Here is a 17957-nt window from a genome sequence, read left to right as displayed (position 1 = left end):
AGTGATGACATCTAATTTAATATAAACTATCTCTAAACACATGACGAATAGTCTGGCACTACCATCTGGTGTATAGATTGAGAATTAAGCATGATTCCGCGAATAAGAAATAGACTGCTTTTATCTTTTCGACTCGTTACTTTTGAACACACCGGCTCCGAAATATCACGGGCACGAGACATAGAGAGTGAAACTTCACTCCGTCATTTTGACTGGAGCGAGAAGGAAGGGGTTAAAAAGATTTTGATGATATTATAAGTGAAGAAAGCATGTAAATGGTTTTATTATAGACATGATTCACAATTATAAAATTATTTAAAATTTGCTAAAAAAAATTACTTTTCTAAAACTCTTATGATGCATCTTCCATTGGGATTATATATAAATTGCCATGCAGACACAATTACTAAAGCAGACTCAAAATCTTCGAATGATCAGCTCATAAAGACCAAATTATATTATTATGTCTAATATGTTAAATATACGAAGAATTTCGTCTGGTTTTAGTAATTGTGTCCATATTACAATTTGCACCATTTTTTTTATCGAAAGCATAATTTATAAATAATTTTTTTTATATTTACAATGCTTAATAAATTATATTATTTCTGATGCCTTTCAAAATAAAAACGTGCACGCTATTACGGCATGGTTTCGATAGCTGAAAATTCTCTTTACTTATGGAAAATAATTCTCCTAACTTCTAGAATCTAATCAATTTAGACGCTTTGGAATGTTTTACAAGGAACAATACAAAAATAAACTGCTGACACTTGATAGATTTTTAAAATATTGGATCATTAACACTAAAAAATATAAAAATTAAGAATAAAGAAGATAAATTTACCAGTAAAAATAAATTTTGGACAACTTCTACAGCCCAAATTCTTTTTTCTCAATTCAGAAAAATAAAAACAAAGATTATACTATCACAACGTCGAATTTTCAATAAAATTTATATAAGTTAAAATTGTCCTAATTTTTCCAAAAAATAAAACTTCGTCTTATCTATTACTGAAATAATAGAAAAGAAGAGTCATTTCAGTTCTTTTTGTTCCTGAAAGTCAAAGAACAATATTTCGGATACCTGGTGCATTTCGAATATCTTAATGACGTAGAAAAGAAAGTTCTTGCAAAAAGACTACCTAAAAAAAGAACTTGCTAAAAGACTACCTAATGTTGGAGGTTGGAATGTGTATTTAATATACATGAAGTTAAACAGACGCAGCTTCGAAAATTAATGTTCCATTTATTGAAAAACAAAAACGCTAGTTCATATATATGTTACTTATTTGTGTTTCTTCTGCACCAATGAAATGAAATTCCTAATCATTGTGTTTCTTTTATGCATCAATTTAGCTTTCTCTTTTACTAAAGTCAAAAATATTGCTTATTCATTATAGAATTTTGATTACATTTGCTTGATGAATTGTATATTGTTTCGGATGCCTTGAAGAAGCCGTAACATAGAAGGGAAAAAAAGTTTTATTAAAACACAAACAAATACTAAAGATCTGAACGCGTATAGAATAAAGATGAAGTTTAACAGATACGAAAACTAATGCTGGTTTTTAAGAAATGCACATGAAAGACAAAAAACCGCTAATTCATATCAGTGTTACTTAACTGTTTAACTTCTATACTTAAGTTTCGTATCGCTACCAACTTCCAAATTAATGTGTTTCTCGCAATCTGGCATCGAGAGGTTCTTGAAACGTTGAAAGGGTTCGAGATAACTGCAGACGGCAACATAGTAAAACACAAATCCGCTGAAATGCCATAATCAAACATACTACTCAAGAAAAAAGTATAATGTTATTGTTTCAATCACATATTTAAAATTGGATTCAAAAAGTAAAATTAGAACATGGAAATTTCGCATGAATATTTCAGATTAAAAAAAAAACCGTAATAAACAGTGACCGTAAATAAGAGGTATTGTAAAGGAAAATATTCATTTAATTCAGAGTATTACCATCAGAACAAGGTAATAGTAGCAGATATAAAACGGCATTAGTACGCAAAAAAAAAAAAAAAAAAATAGCAAAAACGAAGAATAACTTCACTCCTGCAAAGCTTAAAAAAAACGTTATGTTTTTGAATAAAGTGGGATAGTCTGACTTCAAAATGCATAGGACTTTTGTACATCATATGATTCTTTTATTTATTAGAAATATATATATATATATATATATATATATATATATATATATATATATATATATATATATATATATATATATATATATATATATATATATATATATATATATATATATATATATATATATATATTTTAAAACTGTGTTAATTCAATATCAGGTTATCAATCAAAATGGCGTAAGTCAGAATAGCGCCAATAATTCCGAAGATAGAACCTCGCTTGATGGGCATTATTTTCCAGGCCGACAAATAAGCTTTTTCTTTAACTAAAAGTAAGAATGACTGTTGATTCACCACAGAATGCTGGTTGCATTTGCTTGACAAGCTACATAGAATGTAGGCCACTTCTTCAGCTGTTTCGGATACCCTAGAAGCAGATATCATCATGGCAAAAAATGATGTAGTTTGACTAACGATAAGACAGCCTAACGATAAAATATGAGATGTGCCTCTAAGTACATTTGTATGAAATACAGCAGACACAGCTGAAAAAATTAATACCGCATTCAATGAAATGCTCAAGAACATTAAAAACGACAATTCGTTGTCAATGCCATTTATTTGTATAACTTCTGTGGTGAACATTTGTAAAGCAACTTCATATTTGATGTGGCTTTGTTTGGTGATGCGATTCTTAAAACATTGCAATAATTTCTTAAGTTGATAACAGATTGTAACATAGTAAAAGGCAAATACGCTAAATGGCATTATCAAATTTACTACAAAAAATAGTGTTCCAATAACGGTCAGCGAAATTAGGTTGACACCGCCAACCTTGACATTGAACATAGCTTCACTATAATATGTTGACTCCGCTGTCTTTTTTAAGCTACGAATGAAAGTCATAATAAGAATGATAGCAGTTGAAACAATCCAAATTAACATCAATAACATGTATTGCACACTTGTAGAAATTTCACGTTCTTCGAAATTCAGTTGCAAGTTGTTCACCAATCGTATGATGCGATTACATTTTATCAGAAGCGAGAAACGAAATGAAAGGAATATAAATGCTGTTAAAGTGCTGCCTACTACAAAGGCGTTTATAAAAGAATTAACAATCAGTGAAATTATTGTAAAAAGTACAAAAATTAAAATAAGACAGTTAATAAAAAATGCAATTGAAACTACCACTTTCCTCAATTTACTTTGCTTGCGAAAAAATAACGGATAAATTAAGCTCACATTTAGTAAAGCAAAGATAAACTTATGCACATATTTAATTCCATTCATTGTTTTCATTTTTGTACAAATAAACTTTGGATTTGTTGCATTATACATATCAACATAGAATGTATTTCCAGTCGTATTTTTAACTTCTTGAAGCAATAATGACTCATTCTATATGTTAGAAGAATATATTAAACGTGCAAATATTGATCATGCAAATTTCAATAGAAATTTCAAAATAATTGATCCGGATATGTTTTCTTTCATATATAGGTTTTTAAGTTGTTTACGTCTTCAGTCATCTGATATTTTATCAGCAGAAAAAACATTATTTAATTAAATCGAGTGTGAGTTGAAAAAGGATTAAAAGCCGTAACAATTAGGATTATAAACTGTTACAATAGATCCATTAGTTTTTAGTTTTAATTGCTTTTTAAGCAGCCATCTCAGAATTTAGTAAAAATTTATTATGGCTAAATCGATATTTAAGATCTATTGCAAAGAAAAATGAAAAATGACGTTGCTTTTTTTATAAGAACAAAAAAGAATCAAAAGCCAATATTTTTTTCAATTATGTATGTATATATATATATATATATATATATATATATATATCCCATTTATTACAGGATAATTATTCTTTATTCAGAAATATCGCATTATTTATGGCAATTAGATGTGTCTTGACAACGACTATTTGCCTTTACCATTCTTGTTTCTCTACCATTTAGTTTTTTATTTTTATTTTATTCATGTTTTTCATGTTAATTTGTGTATATATATATATATATATATATATATATATACAGTCAAACCCCGCTATAGTGAACCGAAAAGTGAAGAAGTTGGATATAATGAACTTTTTTCTGTCTTCGACTTATTTGCCCCCCCCCCCCATTTTCTTTGTAATAATTTTGAAATTTCTACTTCAAAATAAATACATATACCGATTTTTAAAACCATCTACAGAAACTACTTTTATGTGCTCGAATGGCAGGTTAGACAAGTTTAAAAAGCGGAACAACAGAAATTCAGGAAAAATTATCTGAGAGTCGGGAAGTGTTTTCATATCTGATGTTGAGGATTGCTCATCAGCTAAAGATTACTAATTTTTATTTGTACGCAAGACGAAGAGCGATGAAAAATAACACATTTTTTGCTTCTATGATTTTTTGCACATGATATTTTTCAGTCATTTTTATGAATATAATGTAATAAAAGGGAGGAGTTTGGGAACCATTAGTGAAATTGCCAGCGTAACGGATATAGTGAACTCCCGGTTATAGTAAACCTAAATTTCGGTCCCTTGACGGTTCACTATAGCGGGGTTTGACTGTATATATATATATATATATATATATATATATATATATATATATATATATATATATATATAATTCTATTTGTACCTACAGAGAACTAAAATAAAATAACTTGAATAACTATTGAAAATATTAAAAGAAACAACTTAGGCAGTAATGTTTCGAGAAGATAATTAAATTTTTAATTTAAATTTTCCCGTTAATGTCCAACCACCAAATGTAAGCTGTAAGCGAACCCTTAAGCACTAATAATAATAATTTTTGAAGTAGGATGTGTATAAAATGTTAAATTATGTGATATAAAACGAAGAATACGTTTCTAGGCTTCTAGGAATAATTACTTAAGCCCTAATTTTTTTTCCATCAGAAAACTAAGTGCAAATAGGAGTTGTTTTCATGCATTTACAAGATACGATTTCAACTCTTGTACAGCGTTCCATAAAATCTTAATATTAACTTATTTTTTAAAAAGCGTTATTGTTATGCATTCTTAGAATATTTTTTATTCAACTGCTTCGTTTAATAGTGATAGTTTTATTTTTCAATCCTCCTGCTGTCTCGAAAGTTCTTGACCTCGACGCTAAATATACATAACTTAATAGCGCTCCATGATCCAATTTTTTCGACATGTTGTCTACCCTCCCTATTTTGAGGGAGTTCAAATTCTTATTTCAAATATTTAAAATTGGATTGAAAAAGTGAAATTGGAGCATCGACTACCATTCCTGATAAAAAGTTTTTTTAATTGTCATCCAATCCTTATCTCACGTGAAGATTTTAGATAAAACACCGAAATGAACAGTGACCGTAAATCAGGAAAATATTTATTTACTTCAGGTCATTTCCATCAGAGCAAACTAATAGAAGTAGATAAATATATAAAATTGCACTAGAAGGCTAAGAAAAGTGCAAAAAATATGGCTATATTTAGTATGCGACCTTAGAAACCATGCAAATAATCTGTCTATAATGAAATATCGTAAGGGCTGCCGATGCCGCTGTTTTTGGTCATCATCCTAACGTTATAATTTGTTTTTCGACCCAAAAATTTTAAGACTTAAAATTTTGAAATTATCAAGGTGTGTAAAAAATGTACAAGAATTCCTAAGAAAAAAATTACAATTAAACCTGTAGTAAAAATAAAACCATGTTAGCCGATCGGCTAACATGGTTACTGAAATGCAACTATAGAGTTGGAACTTGACTTGCTGATTGGCCAATTAGAATCACTTATTTAGCGAGAGTTTTGTCTTTCGATATTAAAATTTGTTCGGAAGTTTTTGTAAGAGTTCTTTTTTGAAATTTCATTTCTTTAAATAATAATTCTTTATCAATTGTTGTAGAAATCCCACTCTCTCTCGCGCACTATTTTATTTTATAAGCTTGCGCTTGACTTAATGTTGAAATTATTTGATTTTAACATGATGAGGTGGTTGCAGATATTACTATATTCCTTCTTATTTATACATTGATATACATTAAATGTTTTCAAAAGCTATTACTGCAATAGATGTTTCAAGGCTTAAATTTACACTTAGAGAAAGGATCGAAAATGACTGCAACCACGTGCTTTTATTGTAAAAAAGATGTGTGTTTCGTGAACGTAAATATATATTTTTTTATCTCTTTATATATTTTCCAGCAGAAAGGCACAACAACTTCACTCCTGCAATGCTTAATTTTTTTTCCCTTTGGATAAATTGATTATTTTAATTCAAAATGTCTAGGATATATACACATATATATATATTTCTTACGGCTTTGTTAATACAACTTCAGGTTATCAATCAAAATGACATAAGTCAGAATAGCGCCAATAATTCCGAAAATAGAACTTCGCGTGATGGGCATTATTTTCCAGGCAGACAAATAAGCTTTTTCTTTAACTAAAAGTAAGAATGACTGTTGATTCATTACAGAATGTCGGTTGCATTTGCTTGACAAGCTACATAGAATGTAGGCCACTTCTTCAGCTGTTTCGGATACCATAGAAGCAGATATCATCATGGCAAAAAAAGATGTAGTTTGATTAACGATAAGACAACCTAACGATAAAGCGTGAGATGTGCCTTGAATTACATTTGGATGAAATACAGCAGACAGGACAGCAAAAATTAACGCCGCATTCAATGAAATGCTCAAGAACATTAAGAACGACAATTCGTTATCAATGCCACATATTTGTGTAACTTCTGTTGTGAACATTTGTAAAGCAACTTCATATTTAAAGTGGCTTTGTTTGACTATGCGATTCTCAAAACGTTGCAACAGTTTCTTAAGCTGATAACAGATTGTAACATAGTAAAAGGCAAATATGCTAAATGGCATTATCAAATTTACTACAGAAAAATATGTTCCAATCACGTTCAGCAGAATTAGTTTTACACCTTCTATATTAGCCATAGCTTCACTATAGAATGCAGATTCAGTTGTTCTTCTTAAACTGCAAATAAAAGTCACAATAAGAATGATAGCCGTTGAAACGATCCAGATTAACATCAATAACATGTATTGCACACTTGGACATATTTCGCGTTCTTCAAAATTCAGTTGCAAGTTGTTCACCAGCCGTATGAGGCGATTGCATTTTATTAGAAGGGAGCAACGAAATAAAAGAAATATAAGTGCTGTTAAAGTGCTGGCTACTACAAAGGCATTTATCGAAGAATTAACAATCAGTGAAGCTGTTGTGAAAATTACGAATATTAAAACAAGACAGTTAATAAAAGATGCAATTGAAATCAGCACTTTCCTTAATTTGCTTTGCTTGAGAAAAAAGAACGGATAGATTAAGCTCACATCTAGTAAAGCAAAGATAAACTTATGCACATATTTAACTACATTCATCGTTTTTATTTTTGTGCAGATAAATTTTGGATGTGTTGCATTATACATATCAACATACAATGTATTTCCAGTTATAATTTTAGCTTGTTGAAGTAATAATGACTGATTCAATTTGTTGAAAATTATTAAACGAAAATTACCAAACTTTAATTTTGTTAATATCGTGTGGGATAGATTGATCTTACAAATTTCTTTAGAAATTTCAAAATGATTGATCTGGATAAGTTTTCTTTTATATTGTTAACATCATTAGTCCTCTGATATTTCCTCAGCAGTGTATGAAATTAAAAAAAAATTAATTAACACCATTGAGTGCGTGCTGAACTATTAGGAATATAAACTAAGATACAATAGATCCATTGATTTTCAGTTTTATTTGCTTAAGTAGCTAACTTAGTGTATAGTAAAAGCTTATTATGACTAAATCGATATTTAAGATCTATTGTGTAAGAAAATCGAAGTGACAGTTTGTTTTTAAAAAAAAGAAGAAAAAGAATCAAGAGCCAATATTTTTTTCATTTAGAAAAGTATAATTAAGTAAATACCTAATTAAAAAATAGTTACAAAATTTAAAAAAAAATTATTGATATCTTTCTGTTAAAAGTTTTTTCTACATTTGCGATTTCATCCATCAGTTACAGCGTTTGCTATAGTGCAAAGAAAATAAGATGCATACATTTTATAAAAATAATGAATATAATTTGAATATCAGAAGATGGCTTTCCGGTGATTGTTAAATTTTCAAACAGTGACGAATTAATATTTTAGTATTTTGATAGAAACAAAAAGAGTGTACTATTACAATTTCAGTTTCGTTTATCATTTAAAATGATGTATTTTAAAAAGACTCGATGAAAAAAACTTCTAAAAACGCGTTTTACTTTTATCTTTAAAAAATACGATGGTAATATAAGAAAACAAAAGATAAATAGTTTTTTTTCATGTAATAAAAAGGAAAATCATTAATATAAAGTCCTACCCCAGGTAGGGGGTTTAGAGAGGTGGTACACAAAATTAACTTTGTAAAAACTACAAAACAAATGGAAATGATGAAAAAAAAATGTGTTTGTCTTATATTTATGTAGGTGTTAAAGGGTCTGCATTAAGGTATTTAACCCCTTAAGACCAAGTCTGCAAGGCAGTACAATGACTTTAGCTTATCTCTTTAAGTTCAAAAAATCGTAGCTGCTTCACTAAAAATAAAGTAAACACAAACAGAATAGAGTACTTACCTGTTTCACCCTAGTGAACAAGATTCAGGTTAAAAAGGTGAAGTGAGTACGAAATGCGGGTTTCTCTTAAAGCATATTTATTTCATGAACACAAACATCAATATAACATAAACTCGAACGTGTAACGAATGTTTCACTGAACAAAATTAGAATAACTTAGACGTACTTCAAGCATGTAACCAGCTGTAGTTGTAATGTCAACGAGTATTGTGCACTATACCAAGGTAACAAAACCAACAGAAGTTATAATACAGGAATAAAAAATTACGCAACGAAAACTATGTACAGTACACAAACAAAACTACGCAACAGCAAGACGCCAGTAAACTATGCAAGAAATGATGACTAATATGACTTCCGTGATTGAGCAGTAGCCTGTGGGTTAATCCTACTAATTTTCGCTTGAAATACATCCGTTCTTAAAATCCGCCCCAAGTCCCCGCTGTGTACCAAATTCCTACCTTTTGAAAATCAACGACCTTTGGTTTTGTTTGAGCCTTCAGCCTGACCTAGTGCAACACAGAGAACCACTTATTTTGAGGCTGGAATTTTATCAAAATCTTCGAACTTCGAGAGGGTAATTTGAAAAAAAAAACGTTCCTAAATCGCAGCTTTTTATCCTGGATATACCTTAAAATAGGTGTTTAAGAAAATGATTATAGCTTAAAATGCTTATTTTAGGAAATAGAAAAAGCTCAGAATGAGTCTTTAAGAAAATGGACGTAGTTTTAAAAACCTATTTTTCTCTAAAATAGGTTTTTTCATGGATATAGCTCAAAATACGCACTTAAGGGAATGTGTCAGCATTTTCGTTCTTGGAAACAACTCTTATAACTTTTGTTCTTCTTTTAAAGAATTAATTAATGTATCAAAATAAATTCGTAGTTTAATGACGTTCATTTGCACAACTTATTTAATACATTAGTTTAACTAAGTCTTAAGAGATCGCTCTAAAAGTTACAACAATTATATACCCAGACATAATATATATGCCTCCTCGATTTATTGATTATATGTTGTAAACAATTGATTATCTGTAGTAAACAAAAAAAAAGTAGGCAAAATTCCTGGTTGATTTAGTCTTTGGTTTAATATTAAAAAGGCGCATTTTGTGCTGCGTCCATTTTCTTAAACCTACTTATAAGTCTTATCTATTCTGCGCTATTCTTAAATACGAATGTCCATTTATTTTTAGCTATGTCCAAAATAAGAAGATCATAGATTACGATAAAATGTTTTTTTTTTATACAACATTTTTATATATATATATATATATATATATATATATATATATATATATATATATATATATATATATATATATATATATATATATATATATATATATATATATATATATATATATATATATATATATATATATATATATATATATTTTAAGTAATTTTTTGTTTAAAATAATATAATCTTACGGTTAAATTTTGCTTATAGATTGAAAAGAAATTTAAAAATAAATAAATAAATGAAATACACTGGTGTGCAAAACTTAAGCAACAAGTGCGTTTTTTGTCATAACTCTACAAGAAATCATCCGATTGACATGAAATTTGAATATGATGCACATTATTTTGCACTTAAACGATGGTAAAAGAATAATGGCTCAGAAATTAATATAAAGCTTAAAGTAGCGTATGGAACAAAAAAAGGCTTTATTTGACATATAATGGAGTTACACATGATTGCCTGTAGAAGCGTAAGTACAACTGGCAGATGTTCCCTAGTATGGGATATGCCCTCCCCTTACTGTAATTGTTGCTTGGCATCGTCTCTCCATGCTAAACACCAGATTATCCAGGAGTTCTTGGGGTAAACGTCTCCATTCCTCCTTTAGCGCATCTTTCAGCTGATAGGTGTTACCAGAAGGTTACTGTCGTGTCGCAAGACATCTCCCTAATGCATCTCACACATGCTCCATGGGATTTAGATCTGGAGAGAAAGCTGGCCAATCCATTGGTGTGATATCTTCACTTTCCAGAAGCTCTTGAACATTAGCAGTAAGTTGTGGCCGGGCATTGTCATCTATAAAAATGAAGTCTGGTCTAATGGCCCCTCGGAACAGACGCACATGGGGTAGGATTACCTCATTGCAGCAGCGGTCTCCAGTTACAGAACCTCGGTCGAAGATCTGAAGCTCAGTCCGCCCGTTCAACATAATGCCAACCCAGACGACAACTCCAGGACCACCGTAACGATCTCTTTCCGCGATGTTATTGGGATGAAATCGAGCTCTAACCTTTCTCCAGATCAACTGACGTTGAGAATCGCTTGTAGCACTAAAACGACTCTCATCTGTGAAGAGGACGCGACTCCATTGATGAGGTGTCCAGGTTTCGTGTTCTCTGCACCACTCTAAACGGTGCCGCCGATGACTAGCTTTTAAAGGTATGCAGCGTTCAGGACGTCTAGCAAATAAGCCACCTTTGTGGAGGCGTCTGGCCACTGTAAATCTTGATACTTGTCCTGTGGCTGTACACAGTTGCTGAGATATGGCGCTCGCTGACTGAAAACGGTTTCTTTTCGCCTGGAGGACAATGTAACGGTCATCTCTTGGTGTTTTTTTCCTTGGACGGCCACCACTAACCTTCCGAACAGCTGTACCAGTAGTTTTAAAGGCATTCCAAGCACGAGAAACAACACTTTTGTTGATCCCGAACTCTTCGGCGACACTGGTCACACTACGCCCCTCCTCAAGCTTCCCAATCATTCTTCCTCGAGTAAAGTCGTCTAAATGATTTCTTCAAGACATGTTTCACAAAACAAATCACTTGCACTTGCACCGAATGTCTTCAACTACGGTGCTCTTTATCCTTTTATCACAGCTTTGACCTGCGTGCGCCAACCCACAAGATTTACGTACACTTACATCACCTACGACGTTTTATTTCTAAAATTTGCATACAAATAATCTTTCTACTGAATTACAAGCATATTATACTGCAATTTCATGGCTATCTTATACTTTGTTGGGGAGCAGTGGCCGAAAAACCACTTGTTGCTTAAATTTTGCACACCAGTGTATGTTGGTGCTGTTTTAAAGAAAAATCTTTTAACGTTTCAACTTTAAAAGTTCCAAAATCACTTCGATTTGGTTTGTTACAAAATTAATTGAAAAGACTCCAGCAACATTTTGCATTTCAAAAACGCAATGTGCATTTGTATGTAATAATCGCAAATTGGGCACTTGCAACTCAAAAAGAGGTGAAAATGATGCCTAACCATATGATTTAAATCAGATTTAATTGGATATCTGCACACGATGTCACGCGTATGAGTCGATCCCGATTGGCTACTGAATCGGAAAATGCCACGATCTACCTACGATGACGTCACTTGCAGAAATCCAATTGTGAAGCATTCTTCGTAAATTGTACAATTGTCGATACGTCATGTTGAAAACGTACATATGAAAACTCGATGTGAATTTTTTTCCAATAATCGTAATTTGTTTTCTGTATACGTAAGTTACTTTGTGTATATATTGTTTATACGTTCGTATGCGTATGTTTATTTGTATGTCCAACTTTCAATCAGCTGAGCTGCGGAGATGAAGAATAACTTACAGGCAAATGAACATTGTACAAATCTTTATTTATATAAATTTTAAGTGACATGACGTTAGTTAAAAAAGATATCATGATAGTTTTTAATTACTTTATTATATTATCCAACATTACTGAGACTTTTCAGAAGAAGTGATGTATTTTTAATTTTCGATATTTAATCGAGATTTATTTGTCTCTGTTGTCTCTGTAAGTGTAAGGCAAAAATCTTTTAATATTCAATTCGTAAAGGCACTCATATAATTAAGATGCTATTCCTAAAAGCAAAAAAATTTTATATAAAAGTTTTATAACCTAGATTTAATGACTAAGCTTCCAATCATATTATACATGATATGCACAAAATATTCACTACATTCTATTTGTATCTTCAAGGAAATTAAATAAAATAACATGAATGAAATAATAAAAGAGACAAAAATAATAAAAGAGAGTGTCAAAATAATAAAACAGACAACTTAGGCTGTGATGTTTCTTCAAGATAATTAAAATTTTAATTTTAATCTTTCCGTTAATTTCCAACCCCTGTGAATTCGACGACTGTAAGTAGTGAAGGAACTTTTAAAAATGAAACTTTAAGTACTAATACTAATAATTACTAAAGTACGACGCATATAAAATCATAAATTGCGTGAGATAAAAACAAAAAATACGTTTCTGTGCTACTGGGAATAATTACTTAAGTCATAATTTTTTCATAAAAAAACTATGAAGATTTTTATAAGATGAAAAAAAACTATTTAATTTGAGAGAAATTAAAAGCTATTTATTTTAGTTCTCAATGTAACATAGTGTAAAATTATTTTTTCACATTTCTATGGCCAGAAAATTGGTTAGGTTCCCGAATTAAGAAATAAGAGTGCAAATAGGAATTATTTTCATACATTTACAAGATATGATTTCAATTCTTGAACAGAATCTCACAAAATCTCAATTGTAAGTTTTTTTAAAGGTGTTTCTGTTATGCATTCTTAGAATATTTTTTATACAACTTTTTCGTCTAATAGAAAAAGTTTTATTTTTCAATCTTAATTAATACAACTTCAAGTTATCAATTAAAATAACGTAGGTCAAAATTGCGCCTATAATTCCGAAACTGGAACCTCGCTTGATGGGTATTACTTTCATGGCCGACAAATAAGCCTTTTCTTTTGCTAAAAGTAAGAATAGCTGTTGATTCATTACAGAATTTTGTTTGCATCTACTTGACAAGCTATAAAGAATGTAGGCCACGTCTTCAGCTGTTTCGGATAACATGGAAGCAGATATCATCATGGCAAAGAAGGATGTAGTTTGACTAACGAAAATACAACCTAAAGATAACGCATGATACGCACCTCTAACTACATCTATATGCAATACAGCCGACAAAACACAAAATATTAAAACGGCATTCAATGAAATGCTCAAAAACAATAAAAATGATAATTCGTTATCAACGCTTTTAATTCGTGCAACTTCTGCAGTGAATGCTTCTAAAGTTATTTCAAACTCCAGGTGACTTTGTCTAAGGATGCGATTCTTAAAACATTGCAACAGTTTCTTAAGTTGATAACAGATTGTAACATAATAAAAGGCAAATATGCTAAATGGCATTATCAAACATACTACAGAAAAAAATGCTCCAACCATAAAGATTGGAACCGTGCACATGCAATGTCGGTTCATCGTAATACGCGAACTCTCCTGTTATTGAGGTACATATAAAAACAATAATATTCATGGTATTATTAGCAACAATCCAGACAAGCATCAATAATATATATTGTATACTTGCAGATATATTTTGCCGTTTACAACTTATTTGTAACTTGTTAGCCAATCGAATGAGGCGATGACATTTTACTAAAAGGGAGCAACGAAATAAAAGCAATGTAAGAGATGTCAAAGTGCCCTCCATTACAAAAGCATTTATAGAAGTCTTTAGAGACAATGAAACCATTGAAGTAATCACGAATATTGAAATAAGACAATTTAGTGAGATTCCAATAGGGACTATCAGTTTTTTAAATTTTCTATACTCGGAAAATAGGAGTGGATAGATACAGCTCATATTGAGTAATGTAAAAATACATTTATTCACATATTTAAATTGATTCATTGTTTTCATTTCAGAGCACACAAATTTTCAGTTTGTAGCATTATACATATCAACATAGTATATGTTACTATCAAAACTGCAATTTTTTCTCGCAGAAGTATCAATGACTAAATACTAAAAAATGCACACTGTTAACCTCTTATTTCTTCAATACCGTGTACAATAGATTGATCATACAGATTTCAATAAAAAAAAATTATTGATTTCGATAATTTTTGTTTTGTTAAAGCTTCAGTCCCTTGAAATCATTTGACCGAAGTGATAAAAAAAAAAAGAAATTACTTAATTGAAGCTATCGATAATGAGTATACGCGTGATCAATAATCGTTGCAGTTAGAAATTTACACTAAATTGCAATTGATGCATTAGTTTAATAGCTTTTTAATTGCCAGAAAATATCAAAACTTATTACAGTATGGTTATATCAATGTTAAGATCTATTGTGAAGCTTATATATTTCTTTTCTATGTTAAGTCAATACTTTTTTATTATTTAGAAAGGCCAAAACGAATAATCTTAAGAAAATTACGAAATTAAGAAAAATCATTTATTGATTTATTTATTTTAGATAAAATGAAAACATTTCCATTCTTCCTTTCCCATTATTATCCATACCATTTGCTATTATAAATAGAAAAGAAAATACACTAGTTAAGAGAAATTGTGTCTCATTTTGACAAAAGAATACGACATTTGATGATTATTAAAGTCGCAGATCGTGACCGAATTAATATTTTCTTATTTTTATCGAAGCAAAGAGAGTTTATTATTACAACTTTAGATTATCAATTAAAACGTTATTATTCAACCTAAAATATAAAACTTTACTTAATGGGTATTTTTTCTCATTATCAAATAAATTTTTTTCCACCAAAAGTAAAAATATTGTTGACTTGATATCGAATGCTGATCAAAAACTGCATATTACACAACTGGCCATTAAAATTGCTGCACCAGGAAGGATACGCATCACGAACGTGAAATTTGCAGGACAGATAAAGCATATTGCGGTATGCAAATGATTAGCTTATCAACGCATTTATGCAAGCAAGCTGAGGTAGCGACAACAACAATGTGTATAAAAGAAGAGATTTGACAGTAAGTTTCTCATACAAAAATTGAATTTTAGTGCTGTTCTAGGGTAAAAAAGTTTCTGTTATGCCTCGTAGGAGAAATGCCAACCAGCACGTGTCTGAGTTTGATCGAGGTCGAATTGTGGCCTACCGAGATCGTGGTTTATCATACCGAAGTATTGCATGGGTCGAAATCCCATGACTGTTAGCAGAATATGGAATCGATGAGCTCATGACGGTCATGTGGAACGCCGTGCAGGATCTCAGCGGCCCCCATCACTAACAGCCGAGGAGACAGACATGTTATTCACATGGCCTTAAGGCAGTGCTTTCCAAACTTTTTGTACCTGGGCCCCCCTCTTTGGAAAAAAAATTTGTTGTGCCCCCCTTAATTTTTCTAACAATCCAATTTCATAAACACTCATCTGATATTGTAATTTATTTAATGGGCTACAAAATAATATACAATATTATGTATAAAAATACATAAAAAATAATTATCTATTTTAAGAAATAATAATATAATGTAATAAAAACAAATCTTACAAAAGTACAAAAAATAGAATTCAACATTAATACAACATTATAAAAATTTAATGTGAAGGGTGAGCTTGTTTTTCAGCACAAATTTTGTCAAACCGTGGTATCATTGAAGATATCGCGGTTCTCAGTTCCTTTTCAATCTTTAAGCAAGATCGATACTTTGTCTTTAAGACAGCTACTGCAGAAAACCCAGTTTCACATAAGTAAGATGTTACAAAGGGCAATAAAATTTCTAAAGCTTTATTTGTTAAAGTAGGAAACTCGTCCTTTACTCGTAACCAAAACCTGACAATATTATTTTCGTGTTGAAACATCTGCTTTAATGTGCTGTCACTAGATAAGTCATCCTGTCATATCATTTCCTGCTCTGCTGTCGTAAGGCCAAAATCATCATATTTTTCAATCACAAACGGGTTTCTAATCCATTCATATTTGGACATGTCAAGATCTTTAAAGTAAAACGAGAATTGCTCCCTTAAACTGGTCAAGTGTTTATTAATAAGAACTTTACTTTCTTCTATTTCATCTGCAAGACAGGTAATTTTAAAAGTGGGAAACATGTCAAAGTTATTATTCTTCAAACTTATTATCCACAGTTCCAATTTTCTCATAAATGCAGTAACCTTATCTTTCTGGACAAAAGCATGAATTTGAGGCCCTTGCATTGATTTATTTAAAGTACTGAGTCTTTGAAAAATATCCACTAAATACGCAAGTTTTACAAGGAATTTCGAGTCATAAAACAAGTTTGCTTCATCTCTATTATTATCAGTAAGGAATATGGCGATCTCTTCTTTTAGCTCAAACGCCCTTTGAAGTACTTTGGAACGAGAAAGCCAACGTGCCTCACAATAATATAGAAGTGATGTATATTCTGAACCCATGTCATTACACAATTTTGCGAAAAGCCTTCCTCTTAATGGGCTATTTTTGATAAAATTTACAACTCTTATAATAACTTGAAATACTGTTAGTAAATCTTCACCCATATCTCTTGAAACAAGTGATTGTCTATGAATCATGCAATGCGTCCAACTTGCCCGAGGAGCCACCTTTCGAACTAGTGCCTGTAGACCAGCGTTTTTTCCTGCCATAGATGGAGCTCCATCTGTGCATAGTCCAACACAGTTCTCCCACAGAATGTTATATTCATTGAAAAATTTATCAATCATATTAAAAACTTCACTTGCTGTAGTATTGCCTTCAATAGGTTTACAGAATAACATGTCTTCTCTAACATCAGTTTCCACAATATATCTTATATATGTAATTAAGTGTGCATCCTTAAGAACATCTGTAGCCTCATCTACTTGCAACGCGAAAGAAGATAGTTTTACTTTTTCTATTAATTGATCGCAAAGATCTTCAGATATATCGGATATTCGTCTTCCCACCGTATTATCTGCAAGTGGAATGATTTTAAGTTGATCAGCATATGATTCACCTAGCATCGTAGCTACCATGTCAATAGCTGCAGGTAGCACTAAAGTTTCTCCTATTACATGGGGTTTTTTGCATTTAGCAATTCTATAAGAAACCTTATAAGACGCAAGCAATGCTTTTTGTGTAACAGACATGGTCTTTGAAAACATTTCTTTTTGTTTATTTAAATTCTCCAATTTTCTTTGGAAAAATTCTATTGTCTTGCCAACGTGATCTGCATGTACGTTTTCGAGATGCCGTTTTAATTTATTTGGTTTCATGCTGTCTGAGGTCAAAGTATTCAGACACAGCAAACACATTGGTCGTTCTTGGCCATTAATGACTTTACATGTAAATCCAAATGATAAGTACATCGGATCATATTTTCTACATTTAGGTTTACTATTTTGCGAAGATGTTCCGCTATTTTCGTTACCTCTTCTTTTGCCTTCTGCTTCATTCAATTTTCTTTTCAACCCAGTTACGTATTTATCCATCTAAAA

At 30.9% G+C, this 17957-nt stretch overlaps 1 protein-coding gene across 1 annotated transcript; it reads right to left on the bottom strand.

The window, feature by feature from the left end:
- Positions 1 to 16382: 16382 nt before the first annotated feature.
- On the bottom strand, positions 16383 to 17609 carry LOC147804216 (zinc finger BED domain-containing protein 5-like). The gene has a single exon (XM_087151454.1). It carries the CDS (start codon positions 17607 to 17609, stop codon positions 16383 to 16385), a length of 1227 nt encoding a protein of 408 aa, XP_087007580.1.
- Positions 17610 to 17957: the final 348 nt, after the last annotated feature.

This window comes from Parasteatoda tepidariorum, chromosome 9, assembly GCF_982258835.1.
Source record: "Parasteatoda tepidariorum strain Cologne lab strain chromosome 9, Ptep-v5.0, whole genome shotgun sequence".
In the NCBI taxonomy this organism is placed as follows: Eukaryota; Metazoa; Arthropoda; class Arachnida; order Araneae; family Theridiidae; genus Parasteatoda; species Parasteatoda tepidariorum.
Note: the sequence above shows the minus strand (reverse complement) of the source record. Positions and strands in the feature narration are given on the sequence as shown.